Source organism: Neofelis nebulosa, chromosome 2 (assembly GCF_028018385.1).
Source record: "Neofelis nebulosa isolate mNeoNeb1 chromosome 2, mNeoNeb1.pri, whole genome shotgun sequence".
Lineage (NCBI taxonomy): Eukaryota > Metazoa > Chordata > Mammalia > Carnivora > Felidae > Neofelis > Neofelis nebulosa.
The window spans coordinates 220,173,117-220,200,338 of record NC_080783.1 but is presented as its reverse complement, the minus strand read 5'-3'; the positions used below and the strand labels follow the sequence as shown (position 1 = coordinate 220,200,338).

General features: G+C 59.1%; 3 protein-coding genes across 12 annotated transcripts in view; 1 reads left to right on the top strand and 2 right to left on the bottom strand.

Annotated features, from left to right (window-relative positions):
• Positions 1-2,524, bottom strand: part of CEP104 (centrosomal protein 104) — a 35,703-nt gene extending 33,179 nt beyond the window's left edge. Inside the window, exons 1-2 of one of the 2 annotated variants that reach the window (XM_058719339.1) lie at positions 2,385-2,524; positions 1,747-1,901 (exon numbers count right to left, since the gene is read on the bottom strand). The gene's annotated coding sequence lies outside the window, so the exon portion shown is untranslated. The remainder of the gene's footprint in view (positions 1-1,746; positions 1,902-2,384) is intronic. The other variant, XM_058719338.1, reaches the window with a different exon arrangement.
• Positions 2,525-2,726: 202 nt separating this feature from the next.
• DFFB (DNA fragmentation factor subunit beta) lies at positions 2,727-15,472 on the top strand. 6 transcript variants are annotated; one of them, XR_009258477.1, is made up of 9 exons: positions 3,620-3,930; positions 4,021-4,240; positions 6,411-6,647; positions 7,455-7,534; positions 9,347-9,517; positions 10,445-10,545; positions 11,082-11,327; positions 11,506-13,564; positions 14,163-14,274. XR_009258477.1 is itself a non-coding variant. In XM_058719341.1 (7 exons), the coding sequence occupies exons 1-7, from the start codon at positions 2,978-2,980 to the stop codon at positions 14,395-14,397; spliced, it is 1,074 nt and encodes a 357-aa protein (XP_058575324.1). In that variant the 5' UTR covers positions 2,727-2,977; the 3' UTR covers positions 14,398-15,472. The 6 variants fall into 6 exon arrangements, 3 of the variants coding, with proteins under 3 accessions (XP_058575324.1, XP_058575327.1, XP_058575325.1); XR_009258478.1 differs by having other exon boundaries at positions 11,082-11,700; positions 11,818-13,564; XR_009258476.1 differs by having other exon boundaries at positions 11,082-13,564.
• A 2,880-nt stretch (positions 15,473-18,352) lies between these two features.
• Positions 18,353-26,986, bottom strand: C2H1orf174 (chromosome 2 C1orf174 homolog). Of its 4 annotated transcripts, none has more exons than XM_058719332.1 (5): positions 26,854-26,986; positions 20,645-20,755; positions 19,918-20,055; positions 19,358-19,816; positions 18,353-18,921 (listed from the first exon to the last, which is right to left on the bottom strand). In XM_058719332.1, exons 1-5 carry the CDS (start codon positions 26,866-26,868, stop codon positions 18,811-18,813), a joined length of 834 nt encoding a protein of 277 aa, XP_058575315.1. In that variant the 5' UTR covers positions 26,869-26,986; the 3' UTR covers positions 18,353-18,810. The 4 variants fall into 4 exon arrangements, with proteins under 4 accessions (XP_058575315.1, XP_058575314.1, XP_058575318.1 ...); XM_058719331.1 differs by lacking the exon at positions 26,854-26,986 and adding an exon at positions 24,905-25,096; XM_058719335.1 differs by lacking the exon at positions 19,918-20,055.
• Positions 26,987-27,222: the final 236 nt, after the last annotated feature.

The following is a 27,222-nucleotide window of genomic DNA, read 5'->3' as shown; positions in this document are numbered from 1 at the left end:
GGGGCTCAAACTCACGGACCGCGAGATTGTGACCTGAGCTGAAGTCGGAGGCTTCACCGACCGAGCCACCCAGGCGCCCCAAGATTTTGCTTATTTTAATGTGCTTGGTGCATAATCTAGATCTTTCTTTTACTTTCATTCTGAACCTGAAAAGGCCCGCATGCATAAATTACTGGCTGGTACTTGCTAACATTTCTTGGGCTGTGGGAACAAAGGCATTCCAAATAGAAAAATAAACCATCATTAGGGAGCCTAGTTATTTCTGGTGCAAGCTCACTGCAGGATGTCACAGTGCCGGAGGAAAGCTGAAGCTCTGAAGCTCGCCCAGAAGGTAATGAAAGGCAGGGATTATATTTGGGGTGTGCCTGGAGGGGTGTGGGTGGAGCCCCACCTCTGGCCTCACCAGGGCAGGGATTCGTCCTCTGCAGGGGCTCTCGGCCTGCACTCACTCCCCACGCCCTGCCCCGTCCATCCTGCGGATGGCTGACGAGGACTGAATCTCCTCTTCTCCACCCCACTGTTTTCTAGAGGACGACTGTGGCCTGTGGCCGAGTCTCCCTGTCTGGAGCACTCCTCCCTCCCCCAACTCTCCTGTGCTTCTCCTCACGCCCAGCTGGGCTCATCAGTATCTGTGTCTTCATTCAGAGCTCCAGATGTGCTCCCTATCCCAGGTTGAAGGGTCATCTGTGTCCTGACCCAGTCTGCTGTTTGAACCCCCACTTCTTATCATGAATTCTGAAGTCCAGCCGAACTGAAAGTTCTATGTCTCTGCTCTGAATTCCTCAAATCCCTCAATCATCTTTTAAAAAAAAACTTTTTATGTCTCTGAGAGACAGAGAGACAAGAGACCGTGTGTGTGCACGTGCGAATGGGGTGGGACAGAGAGAGAGAGAGACGGACAGAGAGAGAGAGGCAGGGAGACAGAGGCTCCGAAGCAGGCTTTGCACTGCACAAGCTGCTCGAGCCATGAGATCATGACCTGAACCGAAGTCAGACGCTCAACCGCCTGAGCCACCCAGGCGCCCCTAAATCCCTCAATCACCTTCAAGGGCAGGGCCCACGACTTCCTGTTCCACCTTGGAACTGTAGGTATCTACGAGGTACCTTCAGCTGAACGTGATCATGTGGACACTACCTTTGAAGCACTTGCTGTGTGCCAGGGACTGTCCTCAGCCCTAGACACACACTTCCACCTTCGTCACACTGACATAGGTTTGTGGTCACGCCAACCTCAGGGATAAGGAAGCCGAGACACGGACAGGCTGTTGCTCAAAGTTACACAGGTAGTAAGCTGTGTGGGCAGAATCTGTGTTTAGCCGCTCGGGTTCCGGAGTCTCTGACCTTGAGCAGTCCTCTCTGCTAAGGTGCTAAGACTTAAATGTGAGACTTCCAGAGTCCTAACGAAGGAGGTGTCCATACACTACACTGTCTCAGTAAGCCCCAGACAGAGTGCGGGCCTTCAGGACCCAGGTAGGAGGAACGCCTGGCCACTGTGAGGACAACACTACACCACTGTTTGGAAACGATTCCTTTCTGTCCCCCTTCTTCCACGGCCCTTCCACCCTGCACCCTGTGGGACCCTTTGTGGGAACCTTCAAGGGCTGCGTGATACCTGGGGTGTTACTACAGGACGCTACTATCAGCCTCTGTGGACCTCACCACTGACATTTTGGGGAAAATCAAAGCCCCCCGAAATACTCAGCTCCCGGCAAGTAGGACCGTGGCAGCAGCAGCAAGGGCTCTCACCTCGGCCTTGCGGCACACACTAGCGGCTGCGTGGACGAAGGCAGCTCAGCGGGAGCCTCACCAAGTCTATCAAAACGCAACTTTCCGAGATGTTCTCAGGATCGTTGACCTCCATGAATCAAAGCGAAACAATTCAGCAACTTCCGAACGTTTGGCTACAAGATTAGGAGACAAACCTTGTTTCCATTGTTCTTTTGCGGAAACCTAACTGTTAGGCGGGTGAAGAACGGTTGGCCAGGTAATCTTAAAGGCCGCAAGTGCCGCCGAGCGCACGTCCGAAACCGAAGATGGGTGGGGAGGTGGGGGTGGGGAGCCGCACCGAACCCGCACGGCGGCACGACCGCATTCCTCACTCACTCGGGTCCCCGTCAGCCGTGCGGCCCGAACACGGAGGTCGCGACGTGCAGAGAGTACCCGACGCTAAATGCGACGCCGACGGGAGGCAACCGCAGGCCGGACCCTGGGCTGCGGCGGGCGGAGCGCGGGCAGCGCCCACCCGGGCCCGGGCACCCCGCGCCGTACGCGCTCCCGGGCCCGGCCCCCTGCCCCTCCCCCCAAGCCCCTCGGCCTCCGCCCTCCGGCACCCGGCCGCGCCCACACCGCCAGGCCCCGCGCGGTGTCGTCGGGACTCCCGGTACCTGTCAGAACGGAAGGCCCGCCCGGACCTCGGCGCCCTCACGGCTCCCAGGGCCCTCCGCCGCCCCTCGGCAGCGGCTTCCGGAGCTCAGGCGGCGCCTCCTCCACCGCCCCGGGCCGGCCCGCACCCCCGAGCCGCAGCGGCGGTGGCCGCCGAGGAGCAGCCCCGGCCGCCTGCGCCCAGCGCCAGGGCCGCGGCCGCCGCTCTCATGACAACCAGACGGGCCGGGCTGGGCCGCGCCTGCGCACAAAACGGGGTCTCCCCGCCTCCACTTCTCCGGGCCTTCTGGGTAATGGAGTCTCGGGGAGGACGGCGCCTGCGCCCAGGCGGGGCTGCCGCTCCACTTCCCCAGGCCTTCTGGGTAATGAAGTCCCCGAAGGACGGCGTCTGCGCGCAAGGCGGGGCTGCACCTCTGCTTCCCCGGGCCTTCTGGGTAATGGAGTTTCCGGGGGGACAGCGCGCGGCCCGGGTCTCGGTCGCAGAGCCCACCGAGCTCCGCATCCCCGCCGCTCAGCTGATCTCTGGGTCCTGGGCGAACAACAGCCTGAGTGGCCGGCCAGGCAGGTGCCGCCGGCGGGGCCGGAGGTCCTGAGGATGTTTACGGTGTTCCGGAAGCCCAAGACGTTCAAGCTGCGGGCTCTGCACAGGACGAAGAAGTTTGGGGTGGCGGGGAGGAGCTACCAGGAGGTGCTGCGGAAGGGGTGCTTCCACTTCCAGGTGCCCGGGGCCGGGGTTCGGGTGCCTTCACTTGCGGGTGCCCGGGGCCGGGGTTCGGGTGCCTTCACTTGCGGGTGCCCGGGGCCGGGGTTCGGGTGCCTTCACTTGCGGGTGCCCCGGGCCGGGGTCCATGGGACCTGGCGCCTCCTCAAACTTCTTCCTGTAGTCACTCAGCCCTTCAGCGGGAGTTTCTGGAGGGTTCTGGCGCAACACCTCCCTCTTCTGACCGTGAAGATTACGGCAGCTCTGGCCTGAGATTCTGGGACTCCCTGTTCCAGTGCATATCTGCTAACTTGCTGTGTGCTCCAGGGCACAGTCAGTGGGCCTCTCTGGGCCTCAGTTTCCCCTTCCGTGAAGTGAAGGAGTTGTGTTCACAGGCCAGCACTGTTGTCGCAGGGATTGCAGCCCTCATTCTCACTGGAGTCTCACTGTATTTGTTGTCTTGACCTGGACCTGGAACAGCGCGGGTTGTGGGTGTGTGTGCGTGTGGGGGTGGGAGCGTCAGGAGTTAGGGTTAGGGTGAGGGTTAGGGTGAGGGACAGTGTTAGGAAACCAGCGGACCGTGTGCCGTTCACACTTCGTCAGCCAGAGGCAATGAGTCATGTTCAGGAAGATGTTCGCTTCAATCATCGCCCAGGAAAACAGAGTGTGCTGAGCGGCGTGTACTGATACCAGTCGGGTGATGTGTCCTCATTGGTGGGGGTGTGTTTATGGGCTTAGTGGAAGCAGTCAGGCATCGTTTTCTGAAACGGGCTTGGATTTTAAGTGCCTTTAAGGAGCCCGTTTTGAAAGGATCTGTGTGGCGAATCCTGTGGAGTCGACACCGCTATGTATATATTTTTACGTGACTTGTCATATTTTTGAACGACGTGTAACCCCGGGCACGATTCTTTGAAACATATTTTTTTTCTGATTGTGAGGACCGCAGGTGGAAGGGCCTCAGGTTAATGCTCCCAGGCGGCCGGCCCGAGACCCGAGACGTTAGCTTCCTGCCCTACCCTCCCTCTCCACAGCTCCCCATCACCGGTTCCCGCCTGTGCCTCTACGAAGACGGCACTGAGCTCACTGGAGACTACTTCTCGAGTGTTCCTGACAACTCGGAACTCGTGCTTCTCACCTCAGGCCAGACCTGGCAAGGCTGTAAGTGGTGGGGACGTGGGAGAGTGGCGGGGAAGCCGGCCCGGCTTTGGAGGTGCTGAGGGCCTGCTGTGGGGGCCAGCCAGGGAAACGGAGAATCTTCTCGCTCTGAGCTCCCCAGGGGGGAGCCCCGAGTCGGGAGCCCGGTTGTCCAGTTGGGTGTTTTAGGTGTCTTTTCTAGGTTATGTGAATTTTATGTTCGTTCTGGGTGTCCTAGTAACTCCAGAAGGCAGAAGGGAGGGATCTAGGGGTTGGGGCCTGCACAGGTTTGTGGGTAAGGCAGAGCCAGAGAGAGACGCCATCCTGTGTCGTCGGGCCGTGCGAAGGGAGCGGTGGTGGCTCAGGTTGTGCTCTGTCTGCTCTGTTGGTGTTTGCTGATGTGCTGTCACGTTGGGGGCCCATCAGAGCCATCGCTTCCAGGCGTGATTCTTTAGGGGCATCCGGATTTAAGAACCAGCTCGATGACAAGTTGCACATTGGAGCTGTAGGCCAGGGGCAGAGCGAGTGTGCGTTCCTGGCTCTTGCGCAAAGTGGCTTAAGTTTCAGAAGATGCTTCTGGTGCTCCAGGAAGTGGGAGCCCTGAAGACAGAGATATCTGCCTCTTCGGCCGAAGGGACAGAAAGGGGCCCTAGAGTGGTGTACGTGTGGCTTTGCCCTGCGGTTGGGACTCCGCTGTTAGCAGTCACATCTAGTGTCTGCCCCAAGGTGGCAAGCGCTCTCTTTGGGGCCTTGTCCTTCTAGAGGGGCAGCCAGAAAGCAGAGTCACTGTGATGCCTCCTGGGATGGCCCCTTGCAGGAGGTGGGGACTGGGCAGGACAGGGCTGAGAGCCTGCCTGGCTTTTCCTTTTCTTTCCCATTTCGTGGTAGCGAAATGAACAGACTAAGAAACACGGACTTGTTCAAGTGTGTGAATCATGAGGGATTGGGATCGCATCTCAATATTTTTTTTTAAGTTTATTTATTTATTTTGAGAGAGAGAGAGAAAGAGCACAAGTAGGGGATGCAGAGAGCAGGGAAGTGTGAGAATCCCAAGCAAGTTCCACACTGCCAGTGCAGAGCCCGACGTGAGGCTCGAACCCATGAACTGTGAGATCATGACCTGAGCCGTAATCAAGAGTTGGCCATTTAACCGACTGAGCCCCCCAGGGCGCCCCACATTGTTGTTGTTGTTTTTAAAGAAACGGGCTGTTTTCCAGAGTGGGAACACCTGTCCCACGGCCTCCGCAGCCTCCCCCACTTCTGGCTTCGCCACTCTTCTATTTTAGCCATTCTGCTGGGCGTGCAAGGTGTCTCCGTGTGGACAGCTTTGTGTTCCTGCTGGTAGTGCGGTTGACCATCTTTCCCTGGGCTAGCGGGCTGTCCACCCGTCCTCGCCCAGAAGGCGTGTCTTTGTCCGTTTGTATCTTGTCCATTTTCTAATTGGAGTTTTAACTGTTGAGTTTCGGGTTTTTCTCAGGATACGTACTGGATGTGAGTCTTGGTAGACGCGTGGCTTCTAGGGACTTCCTCCTGCTCCGTAGCTTGTCTTTACGTCCCCAGAACAGGCTCTTTCACAGAACAAGTTTTCCATTTTGATGAAGCCCACATTGCCCGTGCTTTCCTTTTGTGCTCATGCTCTGCACGTGAAGACTGGAAACTTCTCACCAAGCCCTGGGCCCGGAAGCGTTTCCCTCCTGCCTTTCTCATCAGTGGATATGATTATGTGACTCTTTTTCTTTAGCCCATGAAGGGTGGGTTTACACTGGTTGATTTTCGAGCACTGAACAGCCTCTCGTCCCCGGAACGACCCGCTGGGCCGTGGGAGCATCGTTGTTTCTGTGGGTTGCCGTTTCTGTTGGCCAAGGTGTCACGAAGGGTCACGGTAGACCGTGGTTCCACTGGGTTCTAAGCGCTGGCTGGGCTGCAGTCAGGTGGGTGTGGGAGGCTCCAGGAGGGAGGTCCAGAAGGAGGCCCAGAGACGTGGGAGGTTTCGTTTGGGGAAGAGAAGGGCAGCGACCCACCGGCTGTCGTGCCTCCACATCCGGCCCCTCCCCACGCTGAGGGGTGGGCAGCCAGGCCCAGGGGAAGGGCTAGCTGGCATCCGGGCAAGCCCGGGGCCCCGGACGCCCCTGAGGTCTGGCAGGTCCAGAAGCGTGGTGATGCTGGGCGTGCGGAGACCCCTTCCTCACCGCAGCGCTCAAAGGACCGCCGGCTTTTCTGTCTGTGACTCTTCTGGTGGCAGATGTGAGTGACATCCATCACTTCCTCCACGCGTTCCACAAGCCGCAGGCGGGGCTCATCCAGGCTGCCCGGCAGCTGCTCTCTGGGGAGCAGGCCCCGCTGCGGCAGAAGCTGCTGGCCGACCTCCTGCACACTGTCAGCGAGAACACTGAGGCCGAGACCAGGGCCGAGGATCCGCCGTGGTTTGAAGGTACTCTGGGGCCCGGAGCAGGGGTGGGTCTTGCTGGGAGCTGGCCACGCAGGGGACACCAGGTCCCACCGCAGTCCCTGGGCGGGGGGCCTGCCTGGCTTCTGTGTGCTAGAGGCCCCGGGACTGGCCTCCTTACTCGAGTACTCTGTCAGCTGTGGGAAAGCGTACGTGACGTAACGTGTTCCGTCTGAATCATTCTAAGCGTACGGTCTAGGGTCGAGCACGTTCTCTGTGGCGTGCAGCCACCACCAGCATCCGTCTCCAGAACCTTCTCACGTTCCTCAACGGCAGCCGTCCTTATGTCCCCTCCCAGCCCCCACCCTCCACCCGGTCTGGATCTGACTCCCCTCGGGGCCTCCCCCGGGGGATCACACAGGACTCGGCCTCCTGAGCCTGGCCTGCTCCACGAGACACAGTGCCCTCGGGTGCACGCGTGCTGCAGGATCTCCCTCCTTCAGGCTGGATCTCGTTCTGTGGTGTGGCCGGACCGCGTTTTGCTTGTCTGTCACCCGGCCGTGGACACTTGGGCACGTCCACCTCGGGGCGCGGCCTTCAGGCCCGCCGGAGCCGCCCTTGGACTGCAGGAGAGGGGGTTCGGGTGCCTGGAGCTGAAGCCCCTCTGTGGTGTCTAGATGCCCACGATGCAGGTGGGCCAGAGAACCCTCTCCAGGCAGAGGGCAGGAGCCCGCGGGCGGGACACGATCAGCACGTTTCTCAGATGAGGCGGGTGGTGCTCACAGCCTGCCCAGCCTGGGAGAGGATGGCCGTGGACTCCAGGGGGGTCTCGTCTTCTCTTGCTCCTGGCAGGTCTGGAGTCTCGATTCAAGAATAAGTCTGGCTACCTGAGGTACAGCTGTGAGAGCCGGATCCGGAGCTACCTGAGAGAGGTGGGTGTGCGGTGGCGGGCACGGGGGCGAGGCGAGGCGTGGAGACGGTGCCTGGAGCTACGCGCCTCTGCAGGCGGACGGCCCTGCCGGGGCCCAGCTCGCGGTGTCCCTGGGGTGCAGCTAGCGGCCGGTCCCCGCACTCCGCACGGTGCTGGCGTCTGCCCCGAGCTGGCGCCCCGTGGGGTTGTTGGGGCCCCACCTGGGGCCTTGGCCCCCTTTCTTTTTGCGCTGGAGTCTCAGTGTGGGTTTTGAATAGAACCGACCTGTGAACGTCATCACCCGTCAGGTGGTTGGATTTTGACGTGAACTTGTCTTCATCCAGCACTGGCTGTGACAGACGCCCACGTGGGTGGGTCCTGGCCTCTTTCCCCACGAGGACACTTCTGTCTCCAGGCTGTGGCCCTGGGTGGGGGGCCTGACCTCCGAGAACTGGGAAGGGCCGAGCTGCATCTGCTTTTGGGGTGCTCCGAGCCGTCGTGGGTGTGAGCTCTGACTCCACGGGCCCAGGAAGGAGATGACATCCTTCGCCCCCCTGGGAGATCCGAGAAGCGAACACAGATGGAGATTTAAAGCTTCGGTGCTCCCACTGGACGTGGCTGTCCGTCCCCAGAGAAATCTGTGCCCGATGTGGCCTCTGTCCTGCTGCCCCCTCAGCGAAGAAGCAGAGCCCATGGGCAGATTGGCGGCATGGAGGGCAGAGCTGGAGCGGTATCCCGTCCTGCTCAGAGGAAAATTTGGTCCCGTGGCACTCGCCTTTTGCCGTGAGGGTGGGGGTCTGTGCAGCTGCCTTCCGACCTCATATGATGGGACAGAGGTGGGGTGCGTTCCCCGGGCGCTGACTTCTGTAAGGATGAAACATGTAAGAGGTCAGCTCCTCAGAGTGGACGGGAGTCCAGGCCAAGATCCCGTGACCCCTGCGCCGGGCCCTCCGTGCAGGGGTGAGGCTGGGTGCTCCCTGCAGAGGCGTGTTGGGGGCGGGGGCTGCCCCTGTGCTCGTGTGCTTGGAAGGCAGTCCCAAGGCCGTCTTGCCCCCTGACTTTGCAGAGGTTCTTCCTGCCCCGCCCCCTCCCCCTCTCCCTTCACGCCTGCCCGCGTTTCTTGGACCGTAGATCGCAGGGTCTATGGTGCAGGACGATGCACGGCCTGTGCTCCACTGAGAAGGAAAGCTCAGGACCGCGGTGTGGAGGCCCCTGTGGTCCGGCCCGGCTCCCCCACCTTTTCTGTCCTCCCACCTCCGCTCCACCCTGGCCACCCTTGCCTGCCCCTGCTGCTGCCGAGAGCGTGCTTCCTGCCCTGGCCGCCCCGGCCTGTCTCTCAGGCTGTGACCCCCTCGGCACCACACAGACCCTGCCGGGCCCTCTGTGCCCTGTTAATGTGTCTGCTGTCCTGTTGCTCGCACTCGACCAGGAGCCCCGTGGGGAGGAGGGGGGTCTTTCTCTGCTTCCCCTGGGTGCTCAGCGTTTGGCTGCATTGTTGTGAGCCTCCCTCCAGCTTGAGTGGGCAGCGTGGGTGGCGGGCGGGTGACGTTCCTCACCTGCCCGCCTCCTCTCGGGTTTCTTCCCACGTGGCAGCGGCGAGCGCCAGGGAGATGGGGCCAGGACTCCCGGAGCTTGAGTCTGTTATGTGGCCGACCCTGACCCCGGCTGCACGTCACGGGCCCAGAGAAGCTGGCCAGGCTTGGCCGGCCAGGGACCGTGTGAACTCAGCGCACTGGGACCCCAGGCGGCAGGGTCCCCGAGGGCCGTGGCACTGAGTGGACTCGGAGTCCCCCGACCGCGCCAGCCTTCAGCGATGTCCCTTGGCGTCTTCAAGGTGAGCGCTTCTGCCTCCACGGTGGGCGTGGAGGCTCAGGAGGAGTACGTCCGGATTGTTGGCCTCATGTGCCGGAAGCTCAGGGCGGAGCAGTACCACAGCAGCTACTTCGACAGAGGAGCCCAGGCGGACAGCCGGCTCTGCACACCCGAAGGCTGGTTCTCCTGCCAGGTGAGCGGGGGGCCGGGGCCGGGGCGGCCCTCCGGGCATCAGCTCAGCTCGTGGTTCTCTGGCTTCAGTGGCCCTGGAACCCCCAGACGGTGCCGGGAAAGACCCCCCGCCTCCCGGCCCCCAGCTGCTCCTCACAGGTCTCCTGCCCGCTTCCCGGGCGGTGCTGCTGCCGCGGGCCAGGGCCCTCCTTCGAGAAACACCAGTGGCAGGGAGTACGCGGGGCACTGGGGACGGAGGGCACCACTTGGCCCCCTTGGGAGAAGGGTGGTGGGCAGAGGAGAGGACGGTTTCGGAGCTTCTGAAACGTGGTGTGTCCCCGGGCAGCCATCTAGGTGACGGCTCAGATTTCAGGACTGGTGGCCAGATGTGACCCCTCGGGTGTTAGTGTGGCCTGACTCCACTCCCTGGCGGGGTGTGGTGGCAGCAGCTGGGAGCAGTGACCTGGGCCTCCTCCCGGACACTCGGATAAATGACAGAGATACCGCTTCCCAACAAGTGCTACCACCTCTGGGGACCAGGGTCACAGTCTGGAGGCTTGGGGCCGGCGACCTTTGCAAGGACGGCAGGGGCTGTTCCACTGCCCACGCTTCCTTCCCGGCCTCCTGGACCCCATGCATTTCCAGTAAAATGCCCTGTCCCCACTGGTGGCTTTTCTAGTGCCACTGAGGGTACGGAGCAGGCCCTGGAGGCGGGTGTGGGACCCAGCAGGTGCTCGGTTGGGAATCCGGCATTCCTAACAAGTGTCTTACTGGGGGTAACGAGGGAAAGGGGGCACCGTTCCAAAGACAGGGTTCCTGATCGCCCCAAGCAGCACACCGTCTACCAGGACTAAGTCCCCTACCGGGGGCTCGTCAGTCAGCTCCTCCCGCTTGCCTGAGACCCAAGGTAAGGCCCTTTGAGGACCCGAGCTTGCTCTCTGTTGCCTAGGGTCCCTTTGACGTGGACAGCTGTGCATCCAAACACTCCATCAACCCCTACGGTAACAGGGAGAGCCGGATCCTCTTTAGTACGTGGAACCTGGACCACATGTGAGTACGGGTTCCGCAGAGGTCAGGAGTGCTTGTTGTTGAGAACTGAGCTCACAGACCCACGGGGCACCTGCGGGGGCCTGTCCCTGCCGTGGCGTCCGTGGCCTGCCTGCCGGCTGCCTCGTGTTTCATGTGCCGAGCTTGTGGGTTGTGGACCCAAAGGTGTCCTGGGTGTGCGTGCGGATGGGTGCAGGTGCCCACTCCTAACCTGCCTGATTAGGTGCCCTCCACGGTGGGGGCCTCCGACAGGAGCTGGTCCAGGTCCTTGTCCATGTGCGTGCGACCTGGTACGTGGCCCCTCGGTCACGTCCGGCTCCACCTGTGGGGCCCAGTGGGTGGCTCTCACCGCATCGCACTCTGGGGGTGTCCTGCCCCAACCAAGCAGGAGGTGCTCAGAGCGGGGGCTCTGGGTGGTTACTGTGTGCGGGGCATTTCCTGCTTTCACCGGGGTGCGTGGAGGCCGGCAGCAGTGTTCTTCCACGTGGACAAGCTCTTTCTAAAAAAGGCGCACAAGTAAAATTGTGTTATCTTCACAGACTCTTTTCTGGAACGTAATGATGTCCTTGTCTCTGCTTTGTGAAGACAGAGGTTTTCCAGTGCCCTTCAAGTGGCTCTATCACTTTGGGGACAGGTGGCTTTGCACATATGTAGCACATCACAGGGACAGCTGAGGCTCACTTTCCACCCCTCCTGGATGCACCCCTGTCCTCGCCGGGGAACCGCTCTGCTGCCATTTGCGAGCGTCCCTGTGATGCCTGTTTACACAGGCCTTTACCCTGTAGGTGTGATTTGAAATGGACGTAAGTGGTGGCCCACGTGGTGACTCTACGCCGGGCTTTTCCGTCCCATGTCGCGCTCACGGGGATGCGTCTGTGGGTTTCGTGCACTCGTTTCACCAGGTGCAGAGTGCCTCGCTCTTTCAAGAGAGTATCATGTGAATATCCGTTTCCATCCCGGTAGGCGCTTCTGGCCGCCCACCTTCCGCTATGACAGAGCCTCCTGGGCTGAGCGTGCACGCGGGACCGACCTGCGTGGCCATGTGGGTGTGGCCCGTGGACTGGCAGCGCCCTCAGCGTGTGGGGACTGGTCAGGAATGCAGATTCTCGGGCTCCGCACACCATTACCCGGGTGCTGGGGATTGGGGTGCACGTTCAGGTGAGGAGGCTGTCCTGGTGCCCGAGCTGAGGAGCTGCGCTCCCCTCTCGGCAGGGTGCTGGGTCTCACCCCTTCGGTGTGCACCGAGCACCCAGAGACGATTGCCGGGTTCTCCAGGTCATCTGTCGGCTACTCTCCGCGCCCCGCTGGGGCGTGGGGACATCGATCTGGGGGCGGTCCCAGCACTCAAGGGGCGGAGCAGGCCAGCCTGGAGCAGAGTGCAGACGAAGCAGCAGAGGCCGGAGCAGGGTCGTCTGACACCCTGGTTTCAGATGCATTTTCTCTGTCTCAATACAGTACTTCTGTGTTCTGGCAAATCGGCCGGCTTCTCCGCACGCGTCTGACTTCCGGTTTTCTGTGCTATTTCAGGCTCGTTTCTCCCAGGAGGGTCCTGTGGGCACTAAATGTTCTTTGGTCTTGGAAAATGTCCCTCTGGCCTCTACTCCTGCGTGGTCATTTAGCGATACTGAGTTCTGGGCGGTGGGTGTCCCACCTTCAGAACTTTGAAGACGTGCTGACACTCTCCCGGCGTCTGCCCCGGGAGAATTCTGCCCACAGCCTGTTCTCTGCCTTTTCTACAGACATTTCAGATTTTCCCTTTCTCTTTGAACATGGCGTGTGTGTGGGTTTAGATCCTTAAATTCTGACCGGGGCTTGTCTTTGTTCTGAAGACAAGTTTCTCTTTCGTTTTGGAAAACACCTAAGTATTTTTTAGTGACCCCTTCTCAGCTTCTCTCTGTCCGGCTTCTCTGGAGCTCCCGCTGGCCGCACGTTGGACCTTCTCGTCCTGTCTCCCTTGTGCTGTGGGGGTGGTGTCGGGGAGCCCTCCGAGGCCTCTCAGCGGTCTGTTTCAGAGTGCTCTAGCCCACGTCCTCCGCGGGGGTCCTCGCCCTTTGCGGTGTGCTCCTTGTGACATCTGTGCTTCTGGATTCAGAGTCCACCCTCAGTGGGGACTGTGTTTTCTGTGCACTGGCTTGTCGTGTCCCCACAGGGTGGTTTTGCATTTGTTTCTGCCGGACACTCACGGAAAGCCAGGGCTTCCCGTGGCTCTGAAACAGCGGAGTATTAATTTCTGGCTTGGGTCCCGTCCCCTGTGGCAGGTGCAGTCGGACTGTGGGTCTGTGTGAACGGTGAGCCGAGGGTCCTGGGTTTCCTGGTGACTGTGGAAATGGTCATGCTGTTGGTGCGCCCGAATCACGCGTCCTGGGGCCTCTACCTTGTGTGTCGTCCTCACCCCTCCCGCTGCTGACTGAGGCTCGGCCATGTGGCTCCAGCACACAGGACGCCAGCGGACGCCTGATACGTGCTTGCGCGCTGGGGCTCCTTCTCTTTGAGTGCTGGCGTCAGTGGGGAGGGCCCTGGCCTGGCCTCCTTGAGGGTGAAAGGCGCCATGGCGAGCAAGGCCGCCCCCAGCCAGCCCTCCAGCATCGCGCAGCCACAGGAGCGGTCGGGGTCAACGGGCGCCCCCCTGTTCTGGGGCTGGGCAGGCAGCAGTAGGTAGAGGGTAGGGTGGCTTCTCCTCCCTCCCGGAGCCCCGGGCGCCCCTGCCGCTTCCATGGCTGGACTGGGGTCTCGGTCCCACCTCCCTGGCCCTCCCCTTGGGCCTCTGTCGGGACCAGAGCCCCAGTGGGCTGCAGGAGGGTGGCTCGCCCCTGCGGATCAAGTGTGGACTTGGGTTCCTGGCAGTGGGGAGCCCTCACCTGCTCAGCTTTGTACCTCTTTTCCCTTTTCTTCACTGTTTCTCCCGTGTTGTAGGGACAGGTGGGCCCAGCATGCTGCAGTGGCCCTCCCGGCCTTGTTTCTATTCCTCGTGTTTACAAGCTCAGTTCGCAAGCTTTACCTGTCCGTACGCGGGCTTTGAATGGTGTGGAAGCAGAACAGGTTTACACAGAGCAGTATCGCGATTGTCTCCAGTGGACACACACACAAGCACAAGGTCGCGGTTGGGAAGACAGACGTCAGGAGGCCCTTATGACTCTCCCCAGGGAGGACAGGGGCTCAGCTTTACTTCTGCGGTTCAGCTGGGGAGGTGCTCCTGTGTCACCACGGAGACGGGTGTCGGTGGGGACGGGTGGCATAGGGCTCCACCCCCTTTCCCTGTGTACTTCCCAGTACTTACAAACACGCGCCGCCAGCCCTCCTCCGTGAGACATTCGAGCTGCTGGCCCTGGGGCCGCGTGCCGTGAGGACCGTCCCCCCAGTGCTGCCCCTGCTGACAGCCGCGGCCAGAGGGGGGGTCACTGCCCCACTGCTCCTCGGGCGTGTTTCCAAGTGCGGCTCCTTTGGAAACCTGAACCTCTGGCCACTTGTCCTCCTGTACGCCCCCGAACGTCAGCTCACATTTGGGCCACAACGACCGGGTGAAGCCCTCCAACGTATCCCCGTGCTGCCATAGCAGGCTACTTGGTAGGGGCCGTGGGACGCCGGCAGCACCCGTGACCCTGTGTCGCCTTGCCCTGCAGAATAGAAAAGAGGCGCACTGTCATCCCCACGCTGGAGGCCGCCGTTGCGGAGCGGGCCGGCAGGGAGGTGTCCTGGGAGTACTTCTACAGCCTGCTTTTCACTGCACACAACCTGAAGCTGGTCCACATCGCCTGCCATAAGAAAACCAGCCACGGGCTCAGCTGTGACGCACGCAGGATCTACAGACCCCAGACGAAGCCGAAGAGACGGCAGCCGGCCCGCAAGTGCCAGTGATGGGCCACGCGTGGCGCCTCCTCCCCCGGCGGGCACGTCCTCCCATTGGGCGCTGGTACTGCACTTTTGCCGCTGCAGTGGTTCCTGGAGGGCTTCACAGAGCCCTCCTACAAGTTCTGACCTCGCTACACTTCCGAATCTGTGTTCGCACCTCCGACGGCCCGAGTGCCAGCGGACAGGCTAGCCGTGCCCTGGGGCGCGCGGTTGGCTCAGGAGCCCTTCCGGCCCTGCTGGGCGGCCCCCGCAGAGACGCAGCGTCAGGCCCGACGTGGCCGCACTGGTCCGAGGCACGGGCATTCTGTGTCAGCTCTCTGCTGGGTCTCTGCTCCCGGGCGGATGTGAGGCTGTATCTGCTGGACTTTTCCGGATGCTCCAAAGAGTGGCGACCCATTCAGGGTGAAATGTTCGTAAAGAACGCGCAGGGACACGCGCTGCTGTATGGTTTATGATGGCAGAAAGCGGGAAACCCTCCGAATGCCTGTCCACAGGTGAGTCCTGCTTGTGGTATCGTGCTGAACCGCGGGAAACCGCTGGCTTTGTGGCTCAGAAGCTGTCAGAGGCCATTAATTTCTGGGTTCGTCTTCCACGTGGACATAAGGCACAGCCACGTGGCAGCTCTGTGTGTTTCATACGGAAAAGGGAAGCTGTCGAGTGCACAAAGCATCCAGTGGCTTGACCATGCAGAGGACAATCTGTTGGTTTTATAAAAGCCCGTGAGTGTATGTCACACGCACGTGTTAGCGTGTACAAGACGGTCAGGAAACACACCGTCAGGACGGCAGTAGTCCTGGGGGACAGGGTGGGTGGGTGGGTGGGGGGTACTGGATTTTAAAGAGCCAATTTTCTAAATCATGTATTTTATAATACTTGAAGTTTTTGAAATGATCACTTATTTCATGATCCTTTAAACATTCATTTTTTAAAGTCACACAGATTTTAATATTTGAATTTTTACATTTATTGTATAATCATAAAAAGCAATAAAGATTTTTCAGAAAAAGACTTATCAAAAAAGTTTGCACTCACTGGGAATGATGAAAATGAGGATAAAAATAGGGGTTAGTGATTTTTTTTTTTTAAAGGTTTTAATTTATTTCTGAGAGAATGAGCAAGCAAGCGTGAGCAGGGGAGAGGCAGAGAGAGAGTGAAAGACACACAGAGAATCCCAGGCAGGCTCTGTGCTGTCAGCACAGAGCCCGATTGAAGGCCTGCACTCACGAGCTGTGAGATGGTGACCTGAGCCAAAATCATTATTCCATTTTCGGAAATTGAGATCTCAGAGCGAGTCGATCCTGTGTGGAACCGTACGAGTGCCACCTCAACACGTGGTGTTTACCTGGCTGGACGGGGAAGCCCAGACCATGGGGGAGTCGGGGCCCGTGGGAAGCGTGCCCTGCTGTCCTGGTGGACCCTCCTTCTTCAGCCCAGCAGCAGTGCGACCTCTTTGCAAATGGGGTCATGGGCTGTCCGTTTTCAACAAAAGAAGGGAGTTAAAACGTAGCGGCTGGGAGTGTTGAGTCTGGTGATCTGTGGGTGCAGGAATGCTGGGTGGTCCGGGCAGGAGGTCCCTTGTACCAGCAGGCCTGTCAACTTGCTGTGGGCCGGCTCTTTGGTCAGCAAGGCTGCAGAGGGAGGACCTCCAGACCCAGGGCCTGCAGGAGGGAGGGAGGCGGCCGGCAGTCAGGCTCTGATGGCAGCTGAGGGGCAGAGGGAGCTGGCTGGAGAGCGAGGGCAGGGAGGCCCAGGGAGGGAGTCGGCGTGCAGAGCCGGGGGGGAGGGACGAGGTGAAGGGTCCGCAGTGGAGGCCCTTGGACCAGTGTGAGCAAGGCACAAGGGCTCTGGTGAGGCGAGGCCTGGAAAGGGGGCATTTCAACCCCAAACACTCTAGGAAGCCCTTGAAGCAATTTAGGAAGGGGCCCCGAGTGCCCATTGCCAGGACAGGCCGGTCTCCAGCCTGCCTGAGGCTCCAGGAACACCCTGCCCTGGGGGTGTCTGTCACCAGCCAGTGACCTGGGCTGGGCTGGGGTCCAAGTCCGAGGTCCTCGGGTGGGCATTCCAAGCTCGTGTGACCCCAACAAGACCCTGGGCGGCCCCAAGGTCTGGGTGAGCTTCCCGGGTCGGCAGCCCTCATGCACTGCCCCACATCTGGCTGGAGAGGGAAGCCAGGTCTCCGCCACCAGCTCGAGGCCTCTGCACTTTGCCCCAAGTGTCCTTCCCGTGATAAACGGGGACTGGGAGTATATCCTTTCCTGAGTCCTAGCTAGCTAGTCCTAGTCCTAGCTAGATCCCCTAGTTGTGGGGATCGTCCAGCCTGAGGCCCGTGGGAGGTCCCTGTGCAGCGGGCGTTTAAGACAGCGTGGAACGCCTCTGCTGCTCAGCCAACCACTTGGGCAGCACTTTGCGAAGACCAGTAAGTAGAGATGGTTCCTAAAAATTCACAGTCACAGGGCCTGCTAGGTCACAAGTAATTCTAACGTGTATTTCGCCATGCCTTCTGAAACTTTATTTTGTCCCCAGGGCTTAGTCTGCATTCCTTTTGTACTGCTAAGGTCATCCCCAACGGGCCTCAGCCCAACGCTTGGTCCCGCAGCACGTGAGCACAGCACGGTTTCCCCAGCTCCATGCTGTCTGTGCCGTCCCTGCAGGGGACACCTGCTTGCTTCCCGCAGCACCCCTCACCTGGGAGTAACCGTCTCTGGCCCGCTCGCCACCCCAGGAGGCCACGCGGTGGGAGCAGGGGTGGGGCCCCCAGGCGCACGCTCGGTTTCGTTCTGCATTTTGGTGGGAACGTGATAGCAAGGCTCTTCTGCAGGTCAGGCCGATGCTTCTCCCAGAGGCCGGCACGTAGGACAGAGACTCCTGGCATCTGACGCAGTGGTTCACCACTACCTCAGGTGCTGTGATCACTAGTTAATTCCGCGGTAACCCCAACTAGTTAGTTGTTTTCCCTGGCTGCCGTCAAAATGCCTTTATAAGCAACAATTTCAAGTTATTAAGTAGTTTGTTGATCAATAAGCCACAAAATTATCCAGAGTCGGTGGTCACAGCTGCTAACGGTCACATTGGGCAGTGTCTCGGGTGGGTGTTGGAGGGGCTCGAAAAGCTTATAGGGCAACTCAGCGACCTACCTGCCCCGAATGATCTTTCACGTGAGATCCTTCCGTGCCTCACAGGACATTGTAATACGGTTAAATGTAGCTGCTGTCAGGACTGAGCTCCTGCTACTGGGGCGCCCCGCCCCCGCTTATCTATCGGCAGGGGGTTCCTTCCAAGACCCCCAGTGGATGCCTGAAGCAGAGGTGGTCCCGAACCGGCTACGTGCCAAGTTCTCTCCTGTACGCGCACCTGTGATAAAGTTGAACCTCGCATCGGGCACAGGAAGGAACCAACAGTAAAGCAGAGCGGTCACGACAATGTGCCGTCCCGCACTCATGACAAATGCCTGTGTGCTGGGATGAAGGAGGTCGATGATGCGGGCAGGTGACACGGAGTTGGGCTACTTCCAACCTTCTGACCTTGCGTCACAGGGGGGACATTTGCTTCCGACCCCGCGGACGAGGGGGACGACTGCAGCTGAAGAACAGCCTGTGATGCTCCTCAAGAAAATCCCAGTCTTCCTGAATCGCAGGCAGCCTCCCTCGATCAGTCGTGGGGATCCCTCGTGGGTGTTCCTCACCTGCCCACCCGCTCTGTAACTGCACTGCACGGGGCGAGGACTGTGCTGAGCGCCGCTGTCTCAGGAACCCCTCAGTCTACACGGAGGGGCCCTCTCCCTTCAAGGGCACAGCCTCAGCTCTCAACTCTCGGGCCTCACCTCTGCCCACAACCCAGGGAGCAGGTACGAAGGCTGACCCAGCCTTAACAAATACAGGCGGGAAAGGATTCTTTTTCCCCACTTGACTCTCAAATATTGTAGACAAGCATGGAGTTTTAGGAACACGAGACTCTTTAAAAATACTTCCAAAATATATTTTATTTCTTAGTCGTATGTGTTTTGCAAAATTCCCAAGGTCAACATTAGCTTCATGTACAGAAATAGAAGGAGAGTTCTTTAAGAACTGGCACTGACTCAATCATGAGAATGATCAAATTTTGATAATGGAAAATAAACGCATGTGTTATCAAAACTAAAGAGCTTAAGTGAGCAGTTTTCTTTGGAAAGATCTCCCAGCCCCCTCAGGGGACTCAAGCCCTCGTCCGCCTACACGGATATCAGAAACCGCACGATCTCGGAGAACGTTCTGGGTCACACGTGTCCATGCTGCAGGTATCTGGCGTTCTGCACTGGGGCGTTCGTGGGTCAGCTTCAACGTGTGGTGAAGGACACGTTTTCTTGGGAGGTAAGGTCGTGTGAATCCCAGAACTCGCTCAACCGTCAGACTACCACTGACTGTCAAGTTCGTGTTTTGTTCTCTACACTTCTGCACCATCATCATCATCTTCGTCGTCTTTGGCTCTGAAATGCATCTTCCTGAATTCTCGTCTGCTCATTGAAGGACAAGACGCCGCCGCCGGGGGAAGGTCCTTGGGGGAAGGAAACACTCCCTCAGCCACCGCCGGCCCACCGCACCTGCCGGCTCTTGGGCGAGGACTCGTCCCCACCCCCCCCCCCCCCCCCCCGGCTGATGTGGGGGACGCAAGGGTTAAACGGAAGAGGACGCCCCGCAAGTGTGGGCAGTCGCTCCCCACCCGCGACCAAGCGGGGAGGCCCGGAGTCACCTGCCAGGCCCCCCCCCCGCCCCCACCCGAGGGCCGAGCGGGAAGGAGGCCTCCCAGAAGCAGCTGTGCCCTGGCAACCATCTCCCGCCGAGGATGGGGAAGGGGCGCGCCCACTTAGTGACGGTCTGTCTGCTCGTGGGGATCGGAGCCTGTCCCCGAGGCAGTGCCACGTGCAGGGGGTGCAGAGAGCCGGCCAAGCGCGCGCCCCGCGCGGGGGCAGCCACGGAGGCGCCAGTCTTACCTGCATGAGCTCCACGTTCCCGAAGAACCGGCCCACCGGCATCGGCTGGTTGCTGTCCTCGTCCAGAAAGACGCTGTCATCCGTCTGCAGTGCCGCCCCGCCCCGTGCGGTGCGGCTGCCGTGGGGGTCCTCTCCCGTGAGGGGCCCGTGTGCCGGCGGGGACGGGCCGTCTTCAGTCTCTGCGGGGCGAGTGTCGCCCACGGCGGTGCCATGCCCGAGGGGGCCGCCCGTGGCCGCCGGCTCTGTCGGGGCACCAGCTCCCCTTCCTGGAGGCGCCGCGGGGTCTTCGGCAAACCCCAGAGGGTCCCTGTCACGGGGGCGCTCGGGTGGTATCTTGGGCAGAGCAGCACTATCGCTCTTGGGGACTCGTTTCTGTAATTCTGATTTCACAAGATGACCTTTGTCATACTTGAACTTCTTGGAAGTTCGCCTGTCGGCGGCTTTGTGTGATGAGGAAGTCTGTGGAGAGAAAAGCGTGTGAGAGAACCGGACACGTGTAGGATTGTGAGGCGGACGGCGAGTCAGGAGGCCTCTGTCCCGGGGGCGAGCCCTCCTCCCACCTTAAGCAAGAGACGTCGTTGCCACAACTTGCACGATGGGGTCACGTCACTGTCTCCCTCGGAGGGACACGATGCAAACTGGCGGTTGGGGAAGAATCTAGACACACGCCCACCGGGGCCTTCTACTTCCTGAGGCACCTTCGGAAGCACAAACCACCGTATCGTAGTTACAGCGCGGGACTCCGGGTCGCACACATCTCTGCTCGGACGGAAGCCGTTCTGTGACCCCGAGCAGGTGCACAGCCAGGATTTACTAAATGGACTGCAGTCTTTAAAGCCGCGTAGGCCACTGAAACTCTACGCTAGTTGTTGGTGTAAAACCCAAGTCCCAACCAGACCCCGGAGCGCGGCCCGAGGCAGGCCGAGCTTACAGCAACTTCGTGGGCTAGGATCGCTCGGCACAGACAGAGGCAAACCTCTCTCCCGAAGCGGTCAGGGCTAAAGAAGCGTGGCGCCATGGCAGCCGACACCACGCAAAAGGAATGACCAGCAACGGTGCACGGTGAGTCGGAGTCTGAGACACCCCTGCCCGTGGACGGGCGAACACTCCAAAAGCACGGCCCTGGGCTGGAGAGCGCACCTTCCTCTGAAAGCAGCTACACGGTTCTCTCCTCTGGGACCGAAGCACCACGACACTGTTCTAACACGACCCGTCTCAGGGCGAACATTTCGCATACAAATGGCCACACCGGTCGAGACCCGGCAGCTCTGTGTTCCCGAGACTCACCTGACATACCGTCCTGGCAGACGTGGCGATGCTGGCTTCCCGAGCAGAGGCCAACCTGGCTGAGCGACGGCGGGCTCTCAGGCGCACCGAAGACCGCACTTCACCTGTGAGCTAGACCAGGACCCAAGGCGTCAGAAAACGCTCTTGTGAGACGCGAGCCCGGACACAGCGACTTCCTAACCGAAGAAAACCCTGCTGAGTCCTTCCCACCCCCCTCTTCACCTTTCTGGAAAGTCCTCTGTGGCCTTGTGCAAATTCAAACTAAACTGTCTTGGATTGAAGATGCAGACCTACTCTTTCCAACGGCCTCAGAAGCTTGGGGACAGTCTGTCCCCGTCACCTTATACCTCCATTTGTAGGCTAACACATACTAAGCCAGCTGCAAACGTTTAGAAGCAGCCTTCTCGGAAGGTTCTTGAACTTTTACATGGTATCTGAGTTCCTGATAAAAGGTAATATGAAAAACCAAAAAGGCATCCCGCCCCCATCGCTCCCTCCCTCAAATTACAGGTGGAAACAGTCCCAGTTCTACTGGTTTAAAGCAGTTGACTTCGGACTAATCCTAACACGGTCTGCCGCCAGTTTACTCCGAATGCAAGAGTCTTCGAGTGCAAGAAAAGAATTAATGAAAAAGTAAACCTTAGAACCCACGGTACGTCTGGCAAAATGGAAAAGTTAGCATTGGCTCACCCCTGTTCGCTAAACTACAGATTTATCTGAATTCCACGCTTTTTCTCTTTTTAAATAAATATTTATTTTTGAGAGCGGTGTGCACGCACGGAGAGGCAGAGGGAAGACAGAAAATCCCAAGCAGACTCTGAGCCATCAGCACAGAACCCGATGTGGGGCTTGAACTCACAAACCGTGAGGTCGTGACCTGAGCTGAAATCAAGAGTTGTTCGCTTAACTGACTGAGCCACGCAGGCATCCCTCACCCATTTTTCCACGAATTCCTTATTCTGTTCTGGAATGGACACCAAGTGCACGTGGTGAGCAAGGGTGGGCCGGCATGCAGGTGGAAGGGCAGGGACTGGGAGCCGAGGGGCCGGGGGAAGGAAGAGGAAACCAATCAAAAAGGAGACCGCGAGTTTAGAAATCTGCAGTGGCGTCCCACCCATCCCCGTCTGCAGCCCTGGAGGTCTCCAGAGGCCCCTGGAGGTGGCGGCTCCCCCAGGCCGTGAGATACTGGGTCGTCCCATACGGCATTCAGGATGGAAGGAAAAGGAAAGGCCGTGGCCTGTGCGCACAGCGGGGACACGGCGCTCCAGGCCAGGTGAAGGGCCTGCCGGGCGGGTGCAGCAGGGTCTGGGCTCACAGCCACTTGTGGGGGAGTCTGCAGCGGTTCCAGCACGCCCCTCCTCCCTGCCCTGCCCTGAAGTCCTCCTACCTCCCAGGAGGGAACGGCCGCCTTGGTCCCAGGCCACCAACTGTCCTCTCTTCCCCTACGAGTCCCGCTCCCGCCGCTCCCCGTTGTGACTGTGCTCGGTGCTGGCTGAGAGACACGACTGGCCTGGAGGGTGGCTGAGTGCCGATGCAGCCAGCACGTGCTGTGCTTGGGGCCTGAACAGCCTCCTCTCTAAGAGGATGGCGGCTCCGGCGAGGGGCCTGTGTGAGGCTACACAGGGATGCGTGGCTCAAAGTCCTCCTCACCCTGCTTCATCACGCACGGCTCTCCCCGACATGAGCTCCAGGAGCCGCCCGCTCCCCAGGACGGAACCGGGGAGCAGCAGTCCTGGCTCCGTGCCGCCGAAGCGCTCAGGCCCTTCTGCGCAGCCGCGTGCTTCCCGATGCCTTCCAGCTTCACCTCTGAGGCGGGGGCTCCAGGCTCCCCAGGCGGGCTCCTTAACCTTCACTTCCGGGCCCCCTGCAGAGGCTCTCTTGGCGGGTACAGGCCAACGCTCAGGAGCTGCCGTCACATCCGGCATGGCATCGCGCTGGCTTCGGGTTCGTCGCGGGTGGAGCCACCCCCCAGGCGCCAGCTCCCACACGGGATCCGGCAGTTTCTTCTGCCTTGGACAGCTGCTTGGCCTCCCGTCGTCGGTCTTCTGCCTTCCAAGTGAGTGGTTAAAAACTGGGATGTCACAGGCAACAATGTGGTTTCCCAAAAGGGCAGGACAAGACTGACTTCCAACGGGTCAGCACAAGGAACCCCGCTGACCCCCACAGAACTGGCAAGGAGTATGAAAACCATTTAAGACTTCTGGAAATGGTCCTATGGCATGCAAAGGGTAAAAGAATGTTATTCAAGACCACCCACAAAATTCAGTGGTGTATGGACTCCAGACTGCCACCAGACCGCCGCCACCAGGACGCTGGGCTCCCAGGCGCGAGGCGGGTCCCACCACCCTTGCCCCCCTGCTGGGAGGAGGTGGGTCCAGGCCAGAAGAGGCAAGCCTTCCTCCAAGAGCTCAGGGGCAGAGGTGTCACATCAGTGAAGGCACTGACGCAGACATTTTGCCTGGGGAGGGACAGACTTAAAACAGAGTTCCCAATCAGAATTCTTAATCTCTTCCCTACGGAATTGACTTCTTTTGCAAGGAGTGTGGATAAAGTTCATGCGTAAAGGGGCTCTCCAGAACACTAGAGGTTGTGGAGAAAGGCAGTTAGAAAGAGACCTCAAGATAAACTTTAGGTCAGGTAGTCTGCAGGTGACAACCAGGGAATAATGCAGCTGGAAGAGCCCTCCCGGGGTCAGCACAAACATCCAACACTGACCCCAGAAACTAGGCCTTCAAAGAAGCCACAGCTAGACTGGATTATCGGCTGACTTCTTTTGCAAGGAGTGTGGATAAAGTTCATGCGTAAAGGGGCTCTCCAGAACACTAGAGGTTGTGGAGAAAGGCAGTTAGAAAGAGACCTCAAGATAAACTTTAGGTCAGGTAGTCTGCAGGTGACAACCAGGGAATAATGCAGCTGGAAGAGCCCTCCCGGGGTCAGCACAAACATCCAACACTGACCCCAGAAACTAGGCCTTCAAAGAAGCCACAGCTAGACTGGATTATCGGCAGAGCAATTTATGCCCCAGGCTATTGCTGAAAACAATTGAGCAATCAACAGGCATTTACTGGGAGCTTAACCGCTAGGTGTGGTCAGGGCAGGAGACGATGAGAGCCACCCCAGGGAGAATGCGGGCTGCCCGGCAGGCAGGGCAGGCAGGGCAGGCAGGGGCACGTCCCAGCTGCCCAGGTGAGAGGGGAAAAGACTCCCATAGAAGAAATCTACCCAGTCACCAAATAAAAAGCCTATAAACAATAGTCTGTGGGGGTGGGGGTGGGAGACAGGTACCCAGAACTGCTGCACTATCTACTATGTCCAGGTTCAACAAGAAATGATGGCGCGTGCAAGGAAAGAGGAAAGCAGATGTCTACAGCGGAACAAGAGCTGGCAATGTTCCAAGAACCTGTGATGGTGCCTGGGGTGGAGTTTATCAGAAAAAGCCTTCAAAGTGGCCATGATGAACATGTCCAAAGGCTAAAAGGAACCACAGTTAAGGAATAAAAAATTTGACAATGTTGCATCCAATACAGAATGATGACGATAAAAAGAAATTATGAAAAGGAACCAAAAGGAAATTCTGTAGTAAAAAAGTACAAGAACTGAAATAAACACTTCACTGGAGGGAACTGGCAGAAGAAATAATAAGCAAACCCAAGGTCATGCAAGTCAAACGAGAGAGAAAAAAGAATGAAAAATGAAGAGTCTTCAAGAAACATGGGACTCAATCAAGGGCACCAACATATGTGTAATGGGAGTGCCAGGAAGGGGAGGGAAGGAGAGAAAAGATACACAGAGAAATAATGGTTGAAACTTCCCAGTTATTGAAAAAAAACAAAAACAAAAACAAAACCAACCACCTTCACACACAGGAATGTCCAGGAACTAAACTCCCAATAAGAGAAATGGAAAGAGCTGTGTAAACAGACGGCGCCACTTAAATGCTGAAAGCCTAAGACCAGAGAACTCTTGAAAGTGGCAGAGGAAACACCAGGGGAGCCCGATAAACAAACACACCGCTAACTGAACAGGGGCAATGGATATAGTCAAACATAGTCAAAGTTCTTGGAGAAGAAATGTGCCAACCAAGAACCCTGTATCTAGCAAAGCTATCAAAGCAAAAGAGACACTTCCGGATAAGCGGAGAGAATGTTGCCCGTGTTTCTTGCCAGAGGTACTGGGGGGAGCTCTGCAGGCTGACAGCAAGTGGCCCCGGACGGGAATTCAAGTTCACAGAAAGAGGGCGCCCTTTTTGTCGATGCTTACCGACAGCGTACATGCACAGGTGCCTCCTTTCTTGGTGATTTTAAGCGGTTGTAGAAATAACATTATACAACGTAGACAGGAATGTGCTTTGGGGTGCCTGGGTGGCTCAGTCGGTTAAGCGTCCGACTTCAGCACAGGTCGTGATCTCACACTCCGTGAGTTCCAGCCCCGTGTTGGGCTCTGTGCTGACAGCTCGGAGCCCCGGAGCCTGTTTCAGATTCTGTGTCTCCCTCTCTCTCTGCCCCTCCCCCGCTCACGCTCTGTCTTTCTCTGTCTCAAAAAGAAATAAAAACATTTAAAAAAAAGGGAATATGACTTATTTGCCAGTTACAGCACAAAGGACGGGGGTGGGGGCAGGACTGTTGGGGCAACGAGAGGACCACACACGGAGAAACGATCAGAACAGGTCGTTGGGTTTCTAACACTAATAGATATAACAGGTATCCCGACATACCAAGAAAGTGGGTGAAGGGAATAAAGGTACATTTTTATGTCTCACGACAAATCTGGAGCAACCGGGTGCAGAAAGGGCGCCAGCGCCCACCTGTCTGAAAACAGACCCACGAGGCGACTCCGCCCCCGAAAATATCCATAGGCCCCAACTGGCCAATGGGCTACTTACAACCGGCACAGGTCCCGAAAAGGGAGAATCCCACTGGTGGCCACACCTCCGCATCTTCCCGCAGCCCCGCCCACTGCCTCCCAGCAGCCCCTCCTGCACTGCGCCCTTCCAGCTCCTGGGTTCCCCTTCCAGCTCCTGGGTTCGGCCTCAGGTGAATTTTCACGCCCCGGGCCACTGGCTTCCACGCCACTGCCGCCCCACATGTGGGGGCCCCTGACCGATCAGTCACCCCATTTACACACCACAAAGCCGATTCCACTAAGTTACAATGCATACGGTGAAACCTAGAGCAACTGCTAGAAAGAAAACACAAATGCCCACCAGAAAACATTTTCATCCATCTACACAAGGAACAACGATAACAGACGTGCATAAAGAAAACAAAACTAAAATGGCATGCGTGCATCCAACCAGACCAGTAACTTTAAATGTGGGCCAAACGATTCCATCAAAAGAGAGGCCAGGCTGGTAAGACAGCCCCCCCACACCCCCCGCCCGGAAAAGGGCCCGCTCCTTGGGCACCGGGTGCTCTGTGTCCCGGTCCGTCGCCAGGTACGGAGTGCCAGGAACCAGTGCCGGGTCAGTCCTCTCCCCCTCTGCAGTGGCCTCCTCCCACCCCACTCTGCACCTGAGGTGACTGGGGCCAGGCTGAGCTCACATGCTGAAGAACAGAGGGCTTGGGTGGCGGCAGCAGTACTCAGGGGTCCAGACCAGTTCTGGACAGGGAGGCCCCCTTTCCTGGGATGTGGTCTGGCAGCCCCCTACCCTGAAGAGCGACCCAGTACCCCTTACCCCTCTCTCCAACTCGGGCAGTAATCTGGGAGCCCCCTACCCAGAACCTTGACCCAGGACCCGCCCCGCCCCCCCTTCCCCCCCTTCCCCCCCCCCCCCCCCACGGCCGTAATCTGGCAGCCTGCTACCCAGAAGGCTGACCCAGGACCTGCCCCCCCACTCAGGGCCGTAATCTGGGAGCCCCCCTACCCAGAAGCATGCCCCAGGACCCACGCCCGCCTACGGGGCCGTAATGTGGGAGCCCCTACCTACAAGCGTGACCCAGGACTCCCCCCGCCGCAGGGCTGTAATGTGGGAGTCCCCTCCCCCACTACCCAAAAGCGTGACCCCCAAACCCGCCCCCCACCCAGGGTCGTGATCTGGAAACCCTCCCGGACGTGGTCTCAGACCTCAGACCCGAGGGCGAGGGCAGGGAGTCCCGAGCAGAGGCAGCCCCCGGCCCAGGGCATACCGCGGCCTCCTCAACTCCCCAGACAATGGGTAGCGGGAGCCCCAGCCTCATCGGCACGGCTCCCGCCCGGCCTCGGCGCCTCACCTTCCGGCTCCTCATGAGTGTGAGCGGCGCGCTGCCGCCCCCAGCACTGCCCGAACCCCCGCGTCCCGGCCTAACGCTTCTCAGAGGAGCAGCGACCCGGCGGCCCTCGGCCCGCGCCCGGCGTCTGACGGCACCAGAAGTTTGGCCAATCACAGCCCGGCATCCTCCGGCATGTGACCCAACAAAGTCGGCGCTGGGCGTAATGGGCGGGGCGGAGGCCATATTTGTGAGGGGCACCCTCGTGGCGGCCCCATTTAAGCGGGGCGGCGGCCATGTTTATGAGGCCCCCCCCCCCCCCCGCCCCCCGGACGCCCGGCCACGTGTCTGGGGGGATGGCGGGAAGTGGTTGTTCACAAGGGGGCGGTCTCT